Source organism: Apiospora aurea (assembly GCF_038362705.1).
Source record: "Apiospora aurea strain CBS 24483 chromosome Unknown utg000010l_segment0_segment0, whole genome shotgun sequence".
In the NCBI taxonomy this organism is placed as follows: Eukaryota; Fungi; Ascomycota; class Sordariomycetes; order Amphisphaeriales; family Apiosporaceae; genus Apiospora; species Apiospora aurea.
Genome location: NW_027117397.1, coordinates 1257436 through 1278149, shown reverse-complemented (window position 1 = coordinate 1278149; position 20714 = coordinate 1257436). Strand labels below are relative to the sequence as shown.

The 20714-nt window shown below is 50.0% G+C and overlaps 9 protein-coding genes across 9 annotated transcripts; 4 read left to right on the top strand and 5 right to left on the bottom strand.

Annotated features, from left to right (window-relative positions):
* Positions 1–41: 41 nt before the first annotated feature.
* On the top strand, positions 42–457 carry PG986_014428 (uncharacterized protein; the record flags this gene model as incomplete). The annotated part of the gene is made up of 3 exons (XM_066850650.1): positions 42–99; positions 151–282; positions 390–457. The coding sequence occupies 3 exons, from the start codon at positions 42–44 to the stop codon at positions 455–457; spliced, it is 258 nt and encodes an 85-aa protein (XP_066692888.1).
* Positions 458–989: 532 nt separating this feature from the next.
* Positions 990–1909, bottom strand: PG986_014427 (fungal cellulose binding domain-containing protein; the record flags this gene model as incomplete). The annotated part of the gene is made up of 3 exons (XM_066850649.1): positions 990–1266; positions 1317–1400; positions 1454–1909. 3 exons carry the CDS (start codon positions 1907–1909, stop codon positions 1180–1182), a joined length of 627 nt encoding a protein of 208 aa, XP_066692887.1. The 3' UTR covers positions 990–1179.
* A 2089-nt stretch (positions 1910–3998) lies between these two features.
* PG986_014426 (uncharacterized protein) lies at positions 3999–4629 on the bottom strand (the record flags this gene model as incomplete). Its single annotated transcript, XM_066850648.1, has 2 exons — positions 3999–4432; positions 4494–4629. The coding sequence occupies 2 exons, from the start codon at positions 4627–4629 to the stop codon at positions 3999–4001; spliced, it is 570 nt and encodes a 189-aa protein (XP_066692886.1).
* A 4130-nt stretch (positions 4630–8759) lies between these two features.
* Positions 8760–9335, bottom strand: PG986_014425 (uncharacterized protein; the record flags this gene model as incomplete). The annotated part of the gene is made up of 2 exons (XM_066850647.1): positions 8760–8869; positions 8969–9335. 2 exons carry the CDS (start codon positions 9333–9335, stop codon positions 8760–8762), a joined length of 477 nt encoding a protein of 158 aa, XP_066692885.1.
* Positions 9336–9620: 285 nt separating this feature from the next.
* Positions 9621–10049, bottom strand: PG986_014424 (uncharacterized protein; the record flags this gene model as incomplete). Its single annotated transcript, XM_066850646.1, has 1 exon — positions 9621–10049. One exon carries the CDS (start codon positions 10047–10049, stop codon positions 9621–9623), a length of 429 nt encoding a protein of 142 aa, XP_066692884.1.
* A 2011-nt stretch (positions 10050–12060) lies between these two features.
* PG986_014423 (uncharacterized protein) lies at positions 12061–12315 on the top strand (the record flags this gene model as incomplete). Its single annotated transcript, XM_066850645.1, has 1 exon — positions 12061–12315. The coding sequence occupies one exon, from the start codon at positions 12061–12063 to the stop codon at positions 12313–12315; it is 255 nt and encodes an 84-aa protein (XP_066692883.1).
* A 1234-nt stretch (positions 12316–13549) lies between these two features.
* On the top strand, positions 13550–13808 carry PG986_014422 (uncharacterized protein; the record flags this gene model as incomplete). Its single annotated transcript, XM_066850644.1, has 2 exons — positions 13550–13562; positions 13612–13808. The coding sequence occupies 2 exons, from the start codon at positions 13550–13552 to the stop codon at positions 13806–13808; spliced, it is 210 nt and encodes a 69-aa protein (XP_066692882.1).
* Positions 13809–15927: 2119 nt separating this feature from the next.
* PG986_014421 (uncharacterized protein) lies at positions 15928–16899 on the bottom strand (the record flags this gene model as incomplete). The annotated part of the gene is made up of 1 exon (XM_066850643.1): positions 15928–16899. One exon carries the CDS (start codon positions 16897–16899, stop codon positions 15928–15930), a length of 972 nt encoding a protein of 323 aa, XP_066692881.1.
* A 1666-nt stretch (positions 16900–18565) lies between these two features.
* Positions 18566–18928, top strand: PG986_014420 (uncharacterized protein; the record flags this gene model as incomplete). Its single annotated transcript, XM_066850642.1, has 2 exons — positions 18566–18585; positions 18634–18928. The coding sequence occupies 2 exons, from the start codon at positions 18566–18568 to the stop codon at positions 18926–18928; spliced, it is 315 nt and encodes a 104-aa protein (XP_066692880.1).
* Between the last annotated feature and the right edge of the window lie 1786 nt (positions 18929–20714).

The window sequence follows — 20714 nt, the reverse complement described above, 5'->3', positions numbered from 1 at the left end:
GAATATATATAGACAGCATATCGAGAAGGACAGCCACGGTAATGTCAGCTCACTGCAACACATTCCTTGATGATTCGGAAGCGGAAGACGACGACATAGGTAAGTCGATGGCTAAGCAAAATATGGCGTTTCATTAACTAATTGAAGTAGGAACCAACAGTGATTTATCTAGTGATGTGCCAGACAGCCCAGGCAGTCTCAAGGACTTCATCGATGACTCGGCCTCGAACGAGAGCAGTTTCGCTATATCAGAGCAGCCCAGCCCCTCAACTGATGACGAGGGTGAGTCCAGCACGCCGAGATCCCCTCCAGAGGAACGATCGTCCTCCGATGTTGGACATCTCTACAGGCTACTTGCAAATCTACATAAAGCACTTGTCCTGCTTCAGAAATCGATGGGGGTCGTGGAAGAGCTAGTATTACAGCAGACAGCGTCGCCAAGCTTGGCGGAGGATAAGAGCAGGTAAAGCATGCGAAGCGCATTTTGGGCCATGCAGATCTAGATATTCCCTTTACACAGACACATCCTGGGTTTTCGTTATTTCTAGGAGAGCGAGATACTATAGATTTATCAATGGAGCAGCTTAGCTTGTCGAGAGCAGTGGTCATGCGCATCTCTGTCTTTGTGCCTCGTAGAGATATGGAACCCCCTCCCCGCTGATTTCGTATGCATCTACCCACACTGGCTCCCAAGTGGCGTCAAACTTGATGGCATTCTCGAACACGGTGGGATTGGAAATGGTGGTAGGTAGGTGGCGTTCCTTGCTGCGAGCGCAACAGAGTCTATTGATTTTGTTGAATCCGGTATCGATAGACTGAGAAGTCGAAATAGTCGTATTGATGGTTGACATGGTGCGTAGTAGCTAGAGAAACTAGAGTAAAGGTATGATTTGAGGTTGTTTGTATGCAGGGAAGCTGTTGAATAGAATAGAGCAAACGGCAGTAAGAGATCACTGGGAGATAACAGGAGTAGAGTAGGTATTTATAGTGTGCTACTCCCCTAACACCCCTGTAATTGTTATGCTAACAAGACAGCGTCAAGACACAAAGCTTCCTTCCACGCCTTCCATTCGAGTTTAACGCCAAAACCTCACCCACGATGACCGGTATGCGAAACGAAAAGCTTCATTCCCCTGCCTTACGAGAAATTGCGTCGAATCTTTCTTGCTGAAGAACCTATCAACATTGTATGGGTAGAGGACCTGGATTCGTGTAGTTTGTAGGTACCGGCCACCACAAGTTCACATGGATACCGGGGTCATTCTCCTGCAAGCACGTTAGGTATCACGATATGCTACCAATTTTCTTCTGCTTACTGAATAGGCACCAGGAAGATGGACTCCAGGGAACTCCCTAGTGCCCGACCCAGACACAGACAGCTGAGCGCATGCTTGGAAGAACTGTCTCATTGTTATAAGCAGAGGCCACCGCAAGATAAAGACAATGTTCTTACTTGTGCACCGCCAATATTATAGGCGCCATGTAGACCGAGGTGCTCTACTCGAAGCAAGTAGTCTCCAGCGACTATACACTGGGGGATTCGGACAGACAGTTCGGTTCGTCCCTCCGACGGCCACGTCAGCTGTGAGATACCAAAGTCTGGCTGTTCCTGAGCAATCTTGAACCAGACGTCGCCGTCGCCGTCGAACGTCTTTGCCGTATGCGCTTTTGGAGCTTTGGCCATGTAGAATGCCACTGGGCCGGGGTGTTGAATGCTTGGGCTGACCCGAAACCCCACTGTCTCCCCAGATATGACCTGGCGAATTCCGGCGCTATAAGGGGGACTCCCCAGTTCGTCGCATCGGATCTGTGCTGCGGAGGCATTCATGACCGGGCTTTGGCTCTCGTAGTTCGAGGTTTGACGGACATAGCTGTGTACAAATGAGTCTTTGGTGGCAGGGGCACGCATAGGAAAGGGACTCACGCCCAGTCTTCCATCACTTCACCATCATGTATCAGGTTAGGGAATATGTCTTCCAACCATATCAGTCACCCATCGCCTGGCAGCCGTGCTCTCGATTACTTACAGTGGGCGTGTACCAGGCCAAGCAAATGCGTAATCAGAATAACATGCTTCATTCTGCTCTCTTCCTCGTTGAATCCACGGTAGTCTCCGGGTTTCTCCTTAGTGAGCAGCTAGTATGTCTAATATTTAAGTTAGTATGACAAGGTTCTGGGCAGAGCCACCGTAGAAGACATCGGCCGGCTGCCTTAGCAATCCTATATTGGCCAGTAGCGAGGCTGCGGCCACTTAGTTGAGGCGAAAGCGTGCCTGCGCAAGTCCTAATGCTGAGAGGAATCAAAACCCAATGCAGGACCCGATCCGTCCCCTAGTCAGGATCCTTTCTGCTGACCTGGCTCTCGTACAACCAGGATGTAAGGTTGGAGCCAGTTGCGGAACTGATGGCTGTCTCAGATGGGCTACGCTTTTGGTAGGAGGCCGCAAGCAGCGAATTGGTTGCCGCTGAGCGTGAAGGTAGTTAAGATGCGATATTTCCTAGTCAATGAGCCAGAAGCAATACTCGGAGCCCATGCTCAAACAGGTACCCGCAAAGACAAGCGTCAAGCGAAGCCAATAAGGTCTTCCGTACATGCAGTTCAGCGCTGGATTGTGATGAGCAAGGGTTTTCTCCAAATTGTGGTCACCAAAACGTACTCTTTAATAGATACTGACAGAGATATACGAAACTCGGCATTCGGTGGCTGTACTCACCAGTAATCGAGCTCTAGAATATAGCTGGAAGCGTTTCCCCTTGGTGTCCGCATGCGATACATCCAGTACACAAAGCTATGCAACCAGTCTTTTCAGCTATCGTCGGTCTCCGTGTACAACATCCAGATGGCGCGCGTCTCTAAATGCCTTCTTCAGGCCTCATACTTCCTTTATTGCCTAGGCTGCCTTACTGAGATGCTCATGCTTCTTGCCATTCTGTTGGTCATCCCGGGGGCAACCGCTTACTTTGCATGGTTTACACAGAACAGACTTCGGCCAGTTTTTGAGACAAACGACGCCTACCGTCATGTAGACGAATCCCTCGCACACCTTGCTTTTATCACAGTTTACTTTACCATCGTCATCTGGGGGATGGTTCCATTCCTGAGCCTCGAGTCACGGTTAACTGGACGAGCTAAAGAACGCATCTCACGTATCGTGAAACTGCTTACAGTGATTTGGGCAGCATCCTCTATTCGAACCATCTTTTTGGCCTGGAACTGGTCTCTTCAGCTGGATGCGGCCGGGTACACCCACCTCTCTGGTGCATGCCAAGTGATGGCAATTTGTCTAGGTATCGTCCTTTGTGCAGGCTTGGTATGTCTCGGCCATCCACCTCATCTAGTCGATTCCCAGAGCTCCCTAACCATAGAGCAGGTACTTGCTGATGCGATGGGAATGATAGATATCATGGGTGGTGTAGCTGGCATATGGGCTTAGATGGGCATCTAGTCTTTCAAAACAATGAGCAGGTACAGAATATGTTGTCCCTCGTCCGAAGAGCCGCCTTTGTACAAGCTAAGGCTGGGCCCTTTTAAGGGCCCTTGTCGATCTATGTCGTTCACATTGGTTGTAAGGTTGTTGAATGCCGTGGAGATGTAAATCAGGAAGCTGGGTTTCCCTAAGGAATTTACGTCGTTACTATATGAAACATGCTTCGTCCCAACAAACCTCCCATTCCACTCTATTCTTGTTGGGAGATACCTCTCCTCCCTTCTCTGCAAGTCTACCAGACTCCAGATGTATCTAGATTATTCTATAGACACTCTGTCCACTTCTGACTAGGTCTATAAAGACCTAGCCTGCAACCAGGCTTCAGTGGTGGAAGGCCAAGGCATTTAGACAATACACTCCTTCACCCCTCTCACAATTCTTAGTTCTGACACTAGACTTCATAGCCTCCATCCTTGCCCCTGAAAAGAACTAACGGGCTCCAGTAGGATAAGGGACTTCCATACCCTACATGTAGTCGTAGTTCACAGACGGATAAAAGGCTTCCTCCGGGTTAGCTCTCCTCATTGATAGCGTCGATGAAGTGCGTAATAGACGAAAGTGTGCACGGCACCGTTGTGGCCGTGTAGGCCTCGGCCGTGGTGGGGCGGGCGTAGAGTACGTTTATGCCGTGAGGCGACAGAGGCGACATCATCATCTCATCCGAGAGAGGATGAAGGTTAGAGTATGCCCTATACGGAGGTGTGTGTGACCCCTTAAGAATATCACGTGAAGGTGGAAACAGCCGCTCATGATCGATATACATAGCTGGTATACACTGCGATTCAGGCTGGGGTGCGTTGAAAGAGGCTACATTGGAATCTGATTTCATACTCAGTGTCTTGTTTTCCTTCCTGGGTGCCTCTGCTTGATTCTTGGCACCCACAGGGGTGCTATTAGTATCGGATCCCATCTCAAAGCCTTCTAAGCCTCTCTTGAGCTTCTTTCCTGTAGAAGTTAGTAGGCCCGGCTGAAGGGGGTACTCATACACATGATCAATGTTACGCACTGTAATTGCGCTGAGTAATACGATTTCTACCCGTCTGCGCTCGGCAAGGTCTGAAATCTTGGACCAATCCTCTACTGGTCTGCTCGAGGGAGAGAAAGCAATGCTTCTGTGGAGCTGAATACTGGTTGGGTGTCATGATAGTCCCATATTCTAGATATTAGGGTTGATATGAGGTCTGAGCCTCGGTATCGCAATGGCCTCTCTGTTCACTTCTGCGAGAAGCCCATGGCGGCAGCCTACCAGGACGGACGTAGGCGAATTTACGAAAGAAGATACAAGTAATGGAAGTGAATTATTTGAGGGTAATACTGGAGGCTACGAACGCTCATAATTTATATGATGTGGCACGTAGCTTGAAGCAACCTAAAGCGGAACAAATAAATTACCACGTAAAGGCCCAGCGTCTGTTCCTTCTGAGTTTGCCAGACGCGAGCTCACCTATATAAATGAATGGCTTCTCCGCTAGATGCCGCCCAACTCTACCTTGTTTGCAACATAAATAAAGAACTAGCACTCCAAAAGAATTGGTTCCAGGACATCTCAGGCGCGATAAGATATAATGGGTCAGGTTATTTTCACTCTGGATTGCACGGGCAGTAGAGTGAAGCGGACAGTTGTAGGCTGAGTGAACAAGATACAAGGTACGTTGATACTTCCTTTATGTCAGAGTTCGAGTACAAGGGTTGCCAAACACCTATATAAAGGACACAGACAGCAGATAATCCTTTTTGCTGAGAATGCTGAACTACACGAGAACCACCACATATACTATGGACCTTCCTACCTCGCAGCGTGTTGCCATGGGCATCACACTTGCTTTGAGTCTTATGACTGTCCCTTTTATGGTATGTCGCATCTGGAAGTTGAATTTCCGGCTTTCTACGGCCTCTGATTCCTACTGTTCTCGGTACAAGCTTCCGTTCTCATTTCTCGCTGGAATACAAATTATGGTGGCAGCATCATCGCAGGTTATCTTCACAATTCTCTCATGGTCGTCCGGAATTGGGTGGACCTTGCCGTTTGCCGGTTCAGTCGTACTATCAAGTATCTTAAAAGAGGTGAGTTACATATCACATTTTGTATCGCTTCGACTCACGAATGCAGAGTATCTGGGCCATTGGCTCGGCACAGCGAGGACTGCCCAATTTCAAACCATTTCTGTTAGGAGCTATACTGGCCTTTGTGATCCCACTGCTCATCATTGGAAGTGCACTTGTCGGAAAGATTCAGCCTTGGGACAGGGTAATGGTTGGGGCTTCTGTCCTTCTCTTTCGTTTCTGGATGATTTGGGAGTGGATTCGAATCAACTCGTTGACTGAAAGGAACAAGTTGATAATACGAATTAACCTGGCAATTCACATTTTGGCAGCCCTGGCGAGCATAATATGCATGATTCCATGGCCATTACTGAACGCACTTATAGTAAGTCAACTCTGAATTATCCTAAAAGCTACTCTGACAAGCAAAGGCGTTAGCTTTAACGCACGCTATTCGAGGCTTCCTAGAAACTATACTCAATAATGGAGGTCTTAAAATTATTATTAAACTTGGGGAGAGTTCAGGTTCGATACAAGTGAGACTCAGAAGCTGGAACTTATTGAGTTGACGGGCATGATTCGGCAGGCTACGTAGAACAAGTTGCTTATGTATACAAATCCTATACACATTTTACAGAATGTACTCGCCCGCTCATCGGATGGTTCACTGATCTCCAATGTCTCTACGTGGAAACGCAGTTTTACAACAACCATTTGCCGCCATCGCCTATCTACCAGCTATCAACATAGGCCGCCTAAATCAATGAGCAGGAGTGTCACCCAGTCAAGCCCCTGTATAGCTTTGAGCAGAATTTCGAGAATGACGAGCTTCAGAAGCATTAGCGGGATGTGGATGAGCTTGCAGAATCGATCCAGGGTCAGATCCAACACAATCTCTACGAATAACCGAATGAGAATCTGGGTGCAAGCTGCAAATTATTGGGAAACGCAACGCAGCCGCCGCAAACCTCGCCGGTCCGCATGAATCCATCAACGGGAACGCAAAACTGGGATATACTATCGTGTACGACGATCGAAACGAATGGAAAAGGGGAGAATGGAAACACACAAATAACTTGGTAGTCACCTCAAATACTATTGCTGTCCGAGGGTGCACACACTATATTAGATGCACTCTGGTTTGAATATCACGTTATTCGACCCCGGCTTCCGTCAATTGACCCCAATACTTGTAGGTGATTTGGCGTTGGTGCTCGGTTAGAGTTGAAGGGAACATTGTTGTGTGATTAGGTGGCGAGCGCAACACTTACACTTGCAGGCCTTGGGCATGGGCCGAAGTAATGGAAAAATTGTGTGATTGGATGCTGGATACGGAACACCGCACCTGCAACTTGATCATCTCCAAATGGACAAGTAGACTGTGACCCAAGGATGTGTGATAGACTGTCCCGGGACCGATGTGACCTGCTGGTCCGGATAATCAAGTTAACGGAAGCACTGAACGAAGACGTGGTGTTCGACGCGCTAGGATGCGCGGCAAAGGGTTTGCGCTCGTATCCATGGGCATGAATGTGACTCTCCTGAAGTATCGACGATTCCTCTCAACTTGGTAACGCTATCTGCTATAGCGCGCGTTCTTCCAACATCACCACTGATTCCAGTCCATTCCGCCCTACTATTAGTTCGACGCCAATGAGATTAGCGCCAATCGCGAATAGGTGACGATCGTGGAGTGTATCAGTACAGCCGGCCGATCTTTACCACTGTTAATCGTCTTCAAGGGGGCCTCAGCCCAGCACCAATTGTTTCCCGACGAAGAAGCTGAGGTAAACTACCCCTATAAGGTTTGGACTCTCCGTGAAAACACAGCCCTTCGCCCGGTGCTTTTTCTGGGAATATACCATCCATTCGCACGCCACCCATAACCGAAACGCGGCTGCGGACACGAGCATGAAGGTGCTTCCGTGGTAGGCATGGACTTGCCAGAAGCCTAGAGGGCCACTAGCAGAAAAGCGCCAGTCGTTCGTCATGGCGGCCTAGTCGGATCGAACTGGGTAGAGTCGCCATGACCGATTGCAGCAAGGCAGATGCGATTTCCCACCTATCAATGTGCTTCCAAGCACCATGGCTAATCCATAGCGCATGCATCAACCTAACTGGTCGTCAGGATCTTAAGTCTGGTCCAATATAAGTACGGCAGCCCGAATCTCTTATCCATTCTTTTACTTCCTTCCTGTACCGCCTCTTCAAGAACTGGCCAGCTATAAACAGCTGCCAGGCTACGATGAGCCTACTCTACGACCTGCGCTTTGTTCCTGCCGGACTGAGTGTGCTGGCCACGGTGCTCCATGCGTTCTGTGTACTTTATAACTATCGACGAGTAGCACAGCCGCTGAAGGCTTGCCAGCTGCTCCGTGTAAGGTTCCGCCTTGAGCTTTTATTACTTTCAGTCAGCCAGATCGTTCTGTCATTCGCGGTCGTGGTTGTGTTCGCTACGCTCACAGTCTTTGTCGAAACCAACATTTCGACGGTATATCTGCTTGGTTCCATCGTAGCAGTAAGCATGATAAGTCAGGTACATTGGCCGACGGGTAGAGAATACGATCGATGCTGACGTTTCTAGTGCCTCTGGATGAGCAGGATGTGGCCATCAGTACATGGGTCATTACACTTGCTCCGGCTCGCTGTGGGTTTGCCGATAGCCCTGGGTTCCTTTTTGGGGGGCATCATCATCGCAGATGTCTATGCCTACCACGGAAGCACCGTCATGCTTGTGTCCGCAGCCGCATTTCGGTTATGGGTAGCGTGTGAATGGATGATTTATTCTCAGAAAAAAAACCGGACGAAGGGCTGCGTCTTCATGGAGGCGTTTCTTCTTTCGTTGATGGTCGTAGCCGGTGCTATGGGTATCACGTGTGTCAAAGATTGGCGTCTTCTTCCTGTACTTAGACTCTACATGCTACTGGTGAGTGGTGCTCTATCCCATGTGAAAATGGATAATCTGACAAATTAGGTCGTCTCTGTTGGCTATGGACTAGAAGACCTCTTGGTCGCGACTTGGACAATCCGGTATCAGAATGGCAGTGATGAATAATCGGACAATCTGGGACCTAATTGATCCCTGGTCCCCGGTGACGGACTGAGATACTCTATTGGGAGAGCAGCCATGGAGCTTTGGAAGTTCATCAAGATACTCTGTTCCCATGACCCAGTTCTCGAGTCGTAGTTTCCGAGCCTCTACTGCTGCATTCTAAATATATAACGCTACTTAAGCAACAGCCGTCATTTGATATGGCCTGAGGAGCACGGCCACAGATGTACACTTGGTCTCCCGGCTAGAATCGAGCTCATCCATCTTCCAATCGTTGGTAACTTTATCTGTACAGTCCAATGTCAAGTTGGTAGCACCGTAAGCGTGGAATCGTACACTGTGCCAACGTAAGAATAGAGCTTCATCGATATTCGAAGGTCACTTACGGCCACTGGGGGTCTTCATCTCTGCAGACCCACGTTTGGTGAGCGTACGACTGAGACTGTTGAAGTCGAAGGTCGTCTGCGTGGTAGTACCCTCTGTTCCATCGGCGCACTTATAGGGAATGGTACCATAGAAGCCGCCAAACGGCTGGCTATCCGATGCGCTACATTGAGATGCGTGCAACAACACGGGATTCGACAGGTCGAAGCTGAGATGTCCCCGTGCATTCAACACCTGGTGGTAGAAGTTCCTGATCTCCCAAGAATAGTTGCCGAGGGTCGCAGCCTGGCAGCCTGTCGCATTCGTCCGGCTGCGCATTGGCGCAGCAGCTGCCGATAGTGTAGTCAAGACGGCGATGGCGTGCTGCATGGTGGTCAAGTGACCGGGTCAAGCAAAGTTTGGGCGAATGTCCACAGCTGAACACATCTTGAGAATCACGTCGCGGAGGGCTAAGGCTACCGCTCCCTAAATATCCAGCCAGCCAGCCGCGTTTACGCGAATCAATATCAGAAGATCATACATTTGATTGGCTAGATGTGCGGGTACATTGGTGTCCTTAGGACACCTTATGGACCAAAGCTGGTTGCAGCTAGAAGTGCTTCCGTCTCTGAGTACTCCATCCCCCTATCCTAGACAAAAATCTGCTCAATCGAATCAGTTTTGATGCTGCAAAGTAGTCCAGTACTGGTCCAGGAAAGCAGCATACTGGTCTAGATCCTGCTCCGACTCCCAAGTTGGGCATTCGTACCCGATCCACTTTACAGAGTAGTATAGGACTCCACTTCTGGTGTCATAGTGCCCTATCACCGCATCCATATTATGATCTGATTGGCCCTCCCTGATTGCGGGCCGCTGCTGGCCCTCCAGCCATACGGCCACAGAACCATCTCGTTCGCATACCCAGAGCAAGTCCACGTTCGGCCCGTCCTCCAGCAAACGCTCCTTGTTCTCGGCTACCACGCCATGGAATACAGCATTAGGCGTTTGTAGAGTGTAGAGAACCTGCACTACGACTAGATTCAATGACCAATGTGTTCGGATCCCCAAGCCTTTCAAAGCTGATGCAAGATCTTGCGTTGCCATGTTTTATGCTTCCTTTTGTCATATATAATCTATCCTGACGAAAAGCTGCGATGTGCGACCATAGTTCTGTACGGTACGTACTAGTGGAAAGCTTGCGTAGAACCGTGTCTGGAAGGCGCTTTTATGTGGATTCCGCTCCCCTATTCCGGTTATGGCGTAACAGCACCAGCTGGGTAGCGACATTATTGACGACGTAGGCCTGAATAGGCTTTTGCCGTGTACACTATAACTATCCGATTCGGGTCACAGTAGGCACATCTAGCACTAAAAGTCGACCTAGGTAAAAGTTGGCTCCTGTCTCAAAATTGCCAAAAAGCGCCATAGTATAGTTGCAGTTTCCCAACTCATATAGATGGGCATCTCGTCAGATCTGCGTCCTTAGGCTTAGGTGAGTGAGGAAAGTCGCAGTGTAAGAATCATGGCAACTGGGTTGGATCCCTTATGTCAATCAGGTACCAAACGAGCCATGAATACGACCGCGCTTGCACGACTAAGCCTAGACGCTATAACCGAAGACATGACGTCCATTTTAGCACGTACTACCCACGACCTCCTCTCCCACGTAACATCGCCGGATGCAGTTGGCATTCATCAAGCCTCCAGGTGTTGCCGAAGATGGACGGGAGGCGTCTCCGATAGTTCAGTGGATAGTGAGACATTATTGCTTCAACGTTTCATTTCCCATCTGGTGAAGACCTCTAACACCAATCCGCTAACATTGCTGGCTACCTTGGAGTATTTACACCGCTTGAAAGGCAAGCTCAGGTTGGCGACACGGAAATTCAAATGTACAACGTACCGTATCTTCCTAGCTGCGCTGATAGTAGCGAATAAGTATCTATACGATTGGTCGCCGAAGAACAAGAAGTGGGCCAGATACAGTCGTTGGTCTTGTGGAACGGTCCGCTTCCGGTTCACTCTCCCGGATGCCAACTTGATGGAGGCCGAGATGTTGTCCTTGCTCGAATGGCGGCTAGTCGTCACTGCAGATGACTTCTTCCGCGTTCAGATGACATCCTTGAGCCCAGGTGAGAACAAACTACCAGATTCGGTACATCAGTGTTCACAGCTGGGCTGATATTCATAGCTAGTGGCATAACTGAAACACGAGAAAGAATGATGGACCCAGTAGAACTGCGAGTACGCCGATACTCGGCTTGGAACAGAAGGAATCAAGACCAATATGAGGCTGAGGTGAGCGTGCCTCAAGAGCATAATCTAGCATCATCCTCTTTGACTGTGTTCAATAGAATGACTCTCTTCTATTTGACTAGCCTGGCTTGCACCCAGTCATGCCATTTCTCCTGTGTGTCTGTATAATTTATACGAAGCGGCCTCCCTCAGGTAGCCCACGCCCAAGTCCCTGCGCCCATGCATGTGGACTAAGGGGACACTATCTTCCATGGCTGACTTCTGTCCTGGAGAGCCGAATGAAGCCGCTATTGGGACCACAAACACACACACGTAGCGTGATCTGGCACGATCATATTGAGTTGGTGAGTTTTATCCGGCGCAAATGCCTGCTCGATTGATAGACAGCTCTTAAAGATCGATTCGACGAGCAATTATGGGTACACGACGGGAGATAAAGTTTAGCCGTAGAGCCCCAATGGGAGCGGCGAGGCTTGAGAAACAAAATAGGAGGCGATCCGGCTCGAGAAACCGAACGGCTACGGTACTGTAGCAACTCTTATTCAATGGTACCCCTTCGTAGTATCCTCGGTTCTGAGCTGGCTCTGGCGGCAGGCGTTCAAAACAGGCGCTTTTCAACTGTCTCCAACCTGACAGGACGAAGCTGCACCGTATATAGGATGCATTGCAGCTCTCATCGAAATCATGTATTTTACGGCTACAACTATTCGAGACTGTAGAGATTGACCCCATTTCGTTCACTGCCTCCAGAGAGATGGTAGAAAGACCCCATAAACATCAGTCACAGAAGCCTCCATACTCCCCGACCCTAGTCGACATTGAGATCCACAGACTTGGGGGCATGACAACGGCTTTCGACATGCACCCCGACCACCTGCAGAGCTTGAAGACACCTACGACCGAACGTGACCGCTTGGTGGAGCTATCGCGAGAAAACGGGAGACTACGGCAAGAGGCGTTGTACTTCCGAGGGCTGAGCAGAGAGGTCACTCCGCTGCTAGCCGTACTGCGGTATCATATCGACGGGCTGTCAACGACTGTGCGGAAATGCAATGAGAAGATCGAAAAGGCCAATGCGCAGTGGGAGGCAGAGGATAGTGGCAGAGTGCAATGACGAGTGGAGTACTACATGGACGTCGTACAACAACGTTAGGTAGGCTCGGGTTTGGCTTTCAGGGTCTAGTAGAATGGGTTCAACGATGTCTAGTGCAGTATTTTCTGAATAGACTGTGGCCATGGTTTGGGGCTTACCAAGAAATAAGGCGAGTTACGAAAGAGGAGTATCTCCTCAGGTCAATGGCCTTTTCTTGTAATATACTATCGCGGCAGTGGCGACGCATTCGTGGGCATCATTCGTCGCCTCACGTGATGGGTATTTTATCGATTCCTCTAGATCGACGTCACGGCCTTTATATCAGATCTTTCTTCCTCCAAAACTCCAAACGCACAACAAGTGTCTATGGCGAGCTGTCGTTCTCCTGATGGGGCGGAAGCGGCCATGTCCGCCACAGCAACCTCTTTTGAATAGCCTTCATCAAGGCTCGCCATCCATCCATCCATCCATCCATCCATCGGAAGGCTTCAATGGATGGGCGGATTAGTAATAAAGCTATACATAAGTGGATGTACATGCACTGAGCCATTTTGCCAGTGGATGTACACGTGGGTGGGTATAGCATGTAGGAAGTCAACAGTCATCCTCGAGTGGTGAGGATATCGTTCTTGCTATCCAAACCAACAAGCTAACGGATTACGGACCTCGCCATCGCTGATCTCTCGACAGATCGTGGGATATGATGAAAGCGAACCGCAAAGACGCAGCATCAGACACTGTTGATCATGTATTTTAGTCTAAAAAGTATGTAGGGGTTCAAGGTATATACCGAACGGTGTAACCCGATCCAAGCATAGTACGGAACAGCGAACGAAGTGGGAAGCGGTTTGGTGTCATGAAGAGAAGGCTCATCGTTGGTAAAACTATACGCTTGGCGCGGGTGAAGACATCTAATACTACAGTGGTTCGTCTCGCTCTGGCTCTCACAAATGGATGGCTGTGAACTAGCGAGTGATATCATGCCACGCCCCATCGTAGTCAAGCCAAGTACGAAGAAGCGAGCTCGTATATAACTCCAAGCTCCAACCCTAGGGATCCGAGAGTTCGCGAGAATATATAAGCCAGTGATTCCTTCCTGGACAAATCTTGATTCATTTTTTCCTTTCATTTTTTCATGTTTTTAGCCAGGCGCACAATAAATTGAACACGAACAGCTTTTCAACTCACAACGCCACTGCTGCAGTGTCAATGAACTGGTCTATTTTCGTGTCAGTCCAGAAACCAATCATCCGAAATGTCATCCCATAGTGCGTTACTTGCCTGACCATGGGTGCATAGTAGTTGACTTTTTACAAGGCATCTCCGACGTCCTAACAAAGTTCGAAGCACTACTATGCCAGTTTGAGGAGGAAGACATACAGCACGAGGACACGGCTATGGAGTTCAGCGATTTGTACCTAATGGCACAGGAGTACTACAGCTTTCTCGATTATCCACACCAGCTGAATTTGATGGATATGTTCGTGAGGAGTTCTTGCTTTATCAGGTTCTAGTTACAACGCCACGGGCAAGCCGAAGTGGCTAGTCACCAGAACCAGGGGTTGTCTGCTCGAACGTGGCTCTGGACACTGGGTTACACTCTGGATAGCTAAAGGCGCCACAGCGGGTGGCGGTTCTACTGAACACATCGCCATGCTTCTGGCCCCGGAGCGATCACTCCATCTTGGGAGTCACCATGAAAACCTACCTAGCACCAATACAAGCGGAAATTGTCATAAGCAGCGGTTGTAAGCAGCAGATACTTGTTACTGATCCCACAGCCCCTTTGAAAACAGAACTGGCCAACGGGTTGCTGGGTGCCATGGAGCAGAGTTGATTGAGGGATGTTGATGCCGACATCAGCTTTTCCTTGCTTAGAGGGTTGCGGCAGGGCTTGCCGGACTGGCAACAGCCGATGCATGTATTCTTGCCCTGGCGCTTGTCCAACCAAAGCGCCATCTTGTGAGCGAGGTTGTTGTGCGATGGGAACTGTGGCCTGCTGGTGTCGGTCATGTTGCTGTGACGGATAAGCATTAAGGATGGCATTGGAGTATAGACAGTACAAACAGGAGGGCCCTCTGGTTTTGGCAAGCACGTGGAATGCAGAAGAAACAGAATGGTAGAAGAGAAGCTTCCAGTACGAGGGGCTATGGGGCCTTTTAAACCAGATTTCGCCACCCCTCTGGATGAATCACCCAAGCCAGGCAGCCTGGGCCTCGGCAGCTGAGGTACTGCTTCATCGCCTTAGGGTGGTTCGGCCTTTATCGGCAGCATTGCAGATGAGTTCAAATACGTCATGAAGAAGTCGGCACCCTACCGCGTCCGTGGGCCGCGACAATAACGGCCACAGTCACAATACGTCAACCTTCAATACAGGCAGTAGATCTTCGTTTTAAATAGTCTACCAACAATTCTACGGCAGGTCGTACGGTTTCTCCCCATACTCCGTAACACGTCCCGTGCTAGCTTGTTGAGAGCAGTGGTCATGCGCATCTCTATCTTTCTCCTCTCCATACAGGGTCTGGCCCGCCTCTCGTTTGCCATTAATTCCCTATGGTTGTTATCACACCTTAGCGGTCATGACTTGGTGCTTCGCATAGTGGGTTGGTGAAGACTTGTGGTCGTGACTAAAGGCACACCGTCCTGTGGCTCAGCCCTCCCAGGCACGCCCCCTTATTTGAGGATACCGTAGGCCACGTTCTGATATGTATGCTCCGCTCGCCTCGATGTAGCTTCAGCTACTAGTAGTTCCCAGCGTATGCCACTATAAACCCCAGAAAAAACCCGAAGGCAAATGCCGAAAGAAGCCAGTCCACTGGATCGTTACCCTTGGTTTCTCCCGGCGCCGGTTCCTTGTTACCGATTTTGAATTCAAGCTCGTTGACAAACTCGCTGGCATCCTGGATTCTGTAAATCCATTCCTCCAAGTATTTGCAGTCGCAGTCGCAGTCGCAGTTGCAGTCAGGTAGGCTTCTGAGTATATATTGGAGGTTTTTGGCGCATCCCTTGAGACCATAGGCTAAATTGTAACATTGAGTGACTAGATCCATCAATTCTGGGTGCTCCGAGATGTTGAAGTGATGATTTTGTGTAGGCATAGCTAGAGTGAATGGTAAAAGAGTTCAGATAAAACCTTTTGTCACAATGGAAGGACACGGAGAAATTCAGGACTGGAGAGAACTAGCCAGATAGCTGGAATTTATACCCGCGAGGCTTTGTTTCCACGGGATGTGGAGGGCAAAGAGGCGAGCCCCTGTAAGTTCAGCTTCTAGGGCTCCTCGAACAATCTGTAAGGGAGGCCGCCGCCTGAAAACGTCTTATGGTAGGAACCATCGACCAACGGCAATGATCCTCCCGAGGCTGGCTGACGACGTGGCCATTAAACGGACTCCTGGTTACGTCATTGGCGACATCATCTATACACACCCCCTAAAGGCCTCCTACCACAATAAACAACCGAAATCTTGGAAACCAAACCAAACCTGGAACCCGACCAGCACTGCCTCTCGTCTCGTATGTACAGATTTGAGCCTCAACCTGTTCCACATATTATCCGCCATGTACCAGCCGCAGCTCTCCGTCACCATTGCCCAGTAATAGCGCATCTGATCGGCCATGATGGGGAATGATAACCTAATCATCGTCTAGCGTAATGATCTCGATAGGCGCTCTGCATGACACAATCTTGGTAACTGACTGAGGTCGTGCTGGCCGCGGCACCTGCACTGGCCTTATATCAACCCCACTTCCCTCGCCGGCTTCTTCCATATCTGAATCGATGATCGGTTTCCAAGAACCGTCAGCAGAGACAGTAATATCTTTGGCAGTAAGCTGCCTTTGCACGGCCAATATCGCTCTGACCCCCGAGAGGAAACCATCAATGCGAAGTACTTGAGGCCGAGCATCTTCGCCGCAGATGGGGCATTTCCATTTATCTGTTAACGAAGATTCTTTAGGGCAGGCACCACAATTCGCTCCTTTGGTCCCGCAAACACACCAATTCTTGATTGGGCGAATATTTAGCCACGTCTCGAGATCAAAACAGTCCAGGTGCTCGCAACTTATACCCCGAACAGGTACGTCAAATATACGAGAACTAAAGGGATCAGTGATTCTAATGACCAGATCACTAGAGAGCATAGTGATATCGCCGTCAAGTGCGCCGCAAGGTGCGCCCCCTAGACGCGTCTTGATGATGTTCAAAGTCTGCTCGGCTGGCGTCTTGTGTATGACGCTGAAGTTATTCAACGCGAGAACAGAACTATGGCTGAGTGTCTCCACCACCTCGATAGCAATGAACTTTTTGGTTAACGGGATCAACGTGTTCGGTGGGACCAACACTTTGAGTTCGTTGCGACCGGGAACGACATAGTGGTCGACTTCAACTGGCTGATCATGGCGGTAGTGTTGCTCGTCCCCGATCCTTAGGATATGGCCATTTAATTGTATGTAAGTATGATCAGGCCAGACGGTGTCCCACTTTACCCATTGCCCCTCGGGTATCGATTCCACATCGTGTCGGCAAAAAACGCATCGTAGCCGGACACGCACTGACCCGTTTGAGAATATATTGATAGGCAAGGACGGACGAGCGTTGCCATACATGACGGTATTCCTTGATAATTTCGCATACTCCTGGTCAGAAAGGCCAAAGTGGAAGGTGTACAAGTCGGGATGAGGCGGGACGGCTGAGGGGCTCAGCGCCAAGTATTTGACGTATTTGTAGTATCTCTCCTGACTCGGGGGGGCTTCAAAGTACCATTCAGCATGCGCTTGAGGCTTCTAATACCAGCCTGATGTAATGTATTTGCTAAACAATTTCGATCGTTAGGGTCGTGTGTCCAATTAGGCAAAGTGACCGGTGGGTCATGAGTAATCGTAAATGGTTCACTTCCTGCACTGGTACGGCTATCTCCATGGAGTTGTGAATCACCTAAAACGCTCGAAGGTCTGGTGGTGGGAGCCTGTTGGTTTAAAAGCTAATGGCAAGCGGTTGCTGCCCAGGTTGCTGCTGTTGTGGTGGAAGATACTGTTGGGGAGTTTGTCTTTGCACTTGCTGGTAGTGTTGCCGGTGATGCTGTTGCGGGGGACTTTGGTATTTCGTGTGTTGCTGTGCCACTTGTAGTAGTTCGTCATCTTTACAAGAATGGTTGCTAGCGCCTGGGGGCATGTTCCCAGCAACTGTGTTTGTTGGTATTGCCCTAGCTGGAATGCTCATCTGTGGAAGTTGTACAGAAATCCCCACACGGTTCTGAACGCTTGGTAATGCGCGGCGGCCAGATTGACCCTGCAAATTCTGATGAGACTGGCCTGTCGCGGTTTGGGGATTAACGGGGGAGACATGCTCATGCAATGCCTGGACTGACACAGAGGCAAGACTTCGACGCTGAGAAAGTTTTGCGTGGGTATCTTGGACATGATTATGGGACGAATGTCTCATCACTGGGGCTTGTTGATGACATAGAGGCAGCAAAAGCACATGTTGCTGCTGAAAGACTTGCACCTGTGACGCGTGACTGAAATGTCCTTGGGCCATATTAAGTGAGAGATTTGTGGGGGGTTGTTGACCATCTCCTAATACATTCTGGATGGGTGCCATATTCGACTGTACCCGAAATCGCGGTGAGGTGGTTGGTAGAGCCAGGTAAATTGGTTGTTCCGAAGTTGGAGTGTTACCGCCATGTATGCTCGACCCAGGTTGGGCCGTTGCCAGTATAGGCCATGGTACAGCCTGTAGAGTACTATGAACTGCGGCTGCGCGGTTGAAAGACTCATGGTATGTTGGAGGCCGTGCGTGCGATGGCCACAAATTGTTGAGCTGTTGCTGCTGCTGAAAGGCATGTGGCCGAAGATCAGGAGCAAAAGTGGGCGGCGATATGTATTCGCCATCATTGTTAGGCACCTGCGTTCCCGCAGCAAGTGCTTTGTATTTCTGGATTATAAGTTGAGACATTGGCTCTTTGTGAGATTCTCGGTTCGTTCTCGAATGGAAATAGCCATTGGCCTGAAGGTGCTGCGCCTGGTCCTCTTTGAACAACTCATCCATTTGCGTGCCAACCGGTCCATCGGCAATGCCACATGTTCGCCTGGAAGCTTTAAATGCGATAGGCTGGAGAACCGTTGAGTGCAGTTGGAATGTGCTAAGCATCTCATCAAACAGCAGCAGGTACCCTAGTTTCTTGTGTTCGTCGATGATGGCCATCCAGAATTGCCCGAGACGAACCAAGAAGTCCAATACAGCTCTTACGACGCGGCTGTACTCAGGGAAAGAATGGCGCAATACGTCGAGAGGTCCAGGGAACTGCACAAGCCAATTCAACTGTGCTGAACAGATTACAGAATTACTCCTGAGAATTGTGCTCAGTTGTCCGAACGCGCTATCGATCAAAGAAGGGTCGTGTGCGCCTGGAACGTAGAGCTTGTGGGTTTCGCGTGGTCTGGACGACCAAAGACAGAATATTTGATGGAGAACGACGAAGAAAACATCAGCATCTTCACACGCCTTCCTCAGAAGTTCGAATCGTGGTCTTTCTACACTCGGCTCCAGAGCTTCGACCCCGCCACTCTCCCGTATCCGCGCTTCGAGGACTGGGAGAGCCTGGTCTCGCAGAAGGGTCCACATTATAGTAGCTAACTATATCTTTGGTTTTGCAGGGGTGACGAGGATTCTCTCATCCATTGGAAAGACTGGAGGGTCGTAGTGAATCTGATATGCTTCCACAGGGCCAGAGTGGAGATACAATCTCCATCAGGCTTGAGCATATAATGTGCTTGAGTGGATTTCATGTCAGTGGGCTTGGACCTGCCAGCGACTCGTTGCTGCTTGTTGCACCGTGGTGGGAGGATGGCTCGCGAATGGTCCATTTGTCGCGGTTAGAGTCGACATGCGCAGCATGTTAGGTCTTCGCAGCAGCGGAGGAGCCGCAGCTATGTGGAAATGTAACGCGTCGTGCTCAACGTTCGGGCCCGGTACGCAGGGACGATCGAGGGTGCAACGTAGCGGCGGGATGGTATTAGGCCCACGAGAACAGAGGACGTCGGCGGATCACTGTGGTAGGGTACTGTATGGAACCTGAGCTTCTCTCACGGGTTAGTACACTAACGTAGCCAAAGAATCGTCCGCTAGCTCTCGAATATGATCCTGTGCAGAGCTGTTTTGGGTGCTAAGCCACAACAGTTGCTTACCGTTGGTCGTACATACGTGTAGAAAATGACTGCAGCAATTGACAGACTAACGGGAAAGCCGCAGGACAGTCAAGAGGAGCAGCAGCATCTCCTTCGTCCAGTTTCTGTCTTGCAGCTCTATAGTGTACCGCTGTGTATGTACGAGGGAAATGCAACTTGGCACATTCGACGCCTTAGAAGTTGGTCCTAGTTGGTGCGGGGTCGCGAACTGGCTCCTCGTTAATAATGGCGTGTTCAAGGGACGCTAGTCGCACTAGTGCGCCATTGCTACTTCCGACTCTGCACCCCAATAGTACGCCAACAGTGCTGGCAACGATGGAAGCCAGGACCGGAAACAGCCCAGGAGAGTATTCGAATCTCGACGGAAGGCAGCAGAAAGAGAGCAGCCGCTGGATGACACTGGCTCCGAGATGACCTGCCCCTCTGCGCCGGAACGGTACAAACGGAGCGGTGGGAGCATCAGGCTCTGGGTCCATTTGAAATCGGCGCACTTCGGGAAGGTTCAATAAGAGACTACGGTCCCGCGGGGCCAGAATGGTAGTTTTGGCCTCCAGTATCCTTTCTGCAACTACTCGGTGGGAATTGGAGAGACCCGAGGTGCCTCGTGTGAGCCAGCAAGTGCGCCACGACCAACAACGGGACGCGGCAGTATCCAGCACGGTTCTGTCCCCATTCGCTCTTCATCTGCTGCAGCGTTGGCTTTGCTCCTTTGGACCGGCGGCGCCATCAGCAGCTCTGCATCCTGAGGTCTACATCTGCCCTACCGCTGCTTAATCAGTCTAGACTGTACATTAGAAAAGATGCACAGCATACTGTCCTTGATCCGAATATAGAGCTTGGTGAGATGCCTACAACCGGCTACGACGAAGTACAGTACTTCCTGCTCACGCAATAGGCTGCTTCCTAAGTTGAGCTGCGTCTAAGTCACGTCCGTACTAGATCGGTCTCTGATTGACAACTGTACCTTGAGGTACGAGGCCACCAGAGCAGGAAGTCGCTTTAGGTAGCATGATCAGAAACAGATACAGAGGCCTGATGTACGATACTGGTAGGTACGAACCAGGAGAGCTGCATTGAGGCTTTCGGGTACAAGGAGCGCATGCTACTATTTGAGTACCTGGGAGAACAACCAGATGCGTTTCGGCTGCCTGTCGTGAACGGGACCGGGCTAGCCCAAAGCAACGAGCCACAGAAGCACATCGGCAGCTACGAGAGGCCCATACGCATTGGAAGCG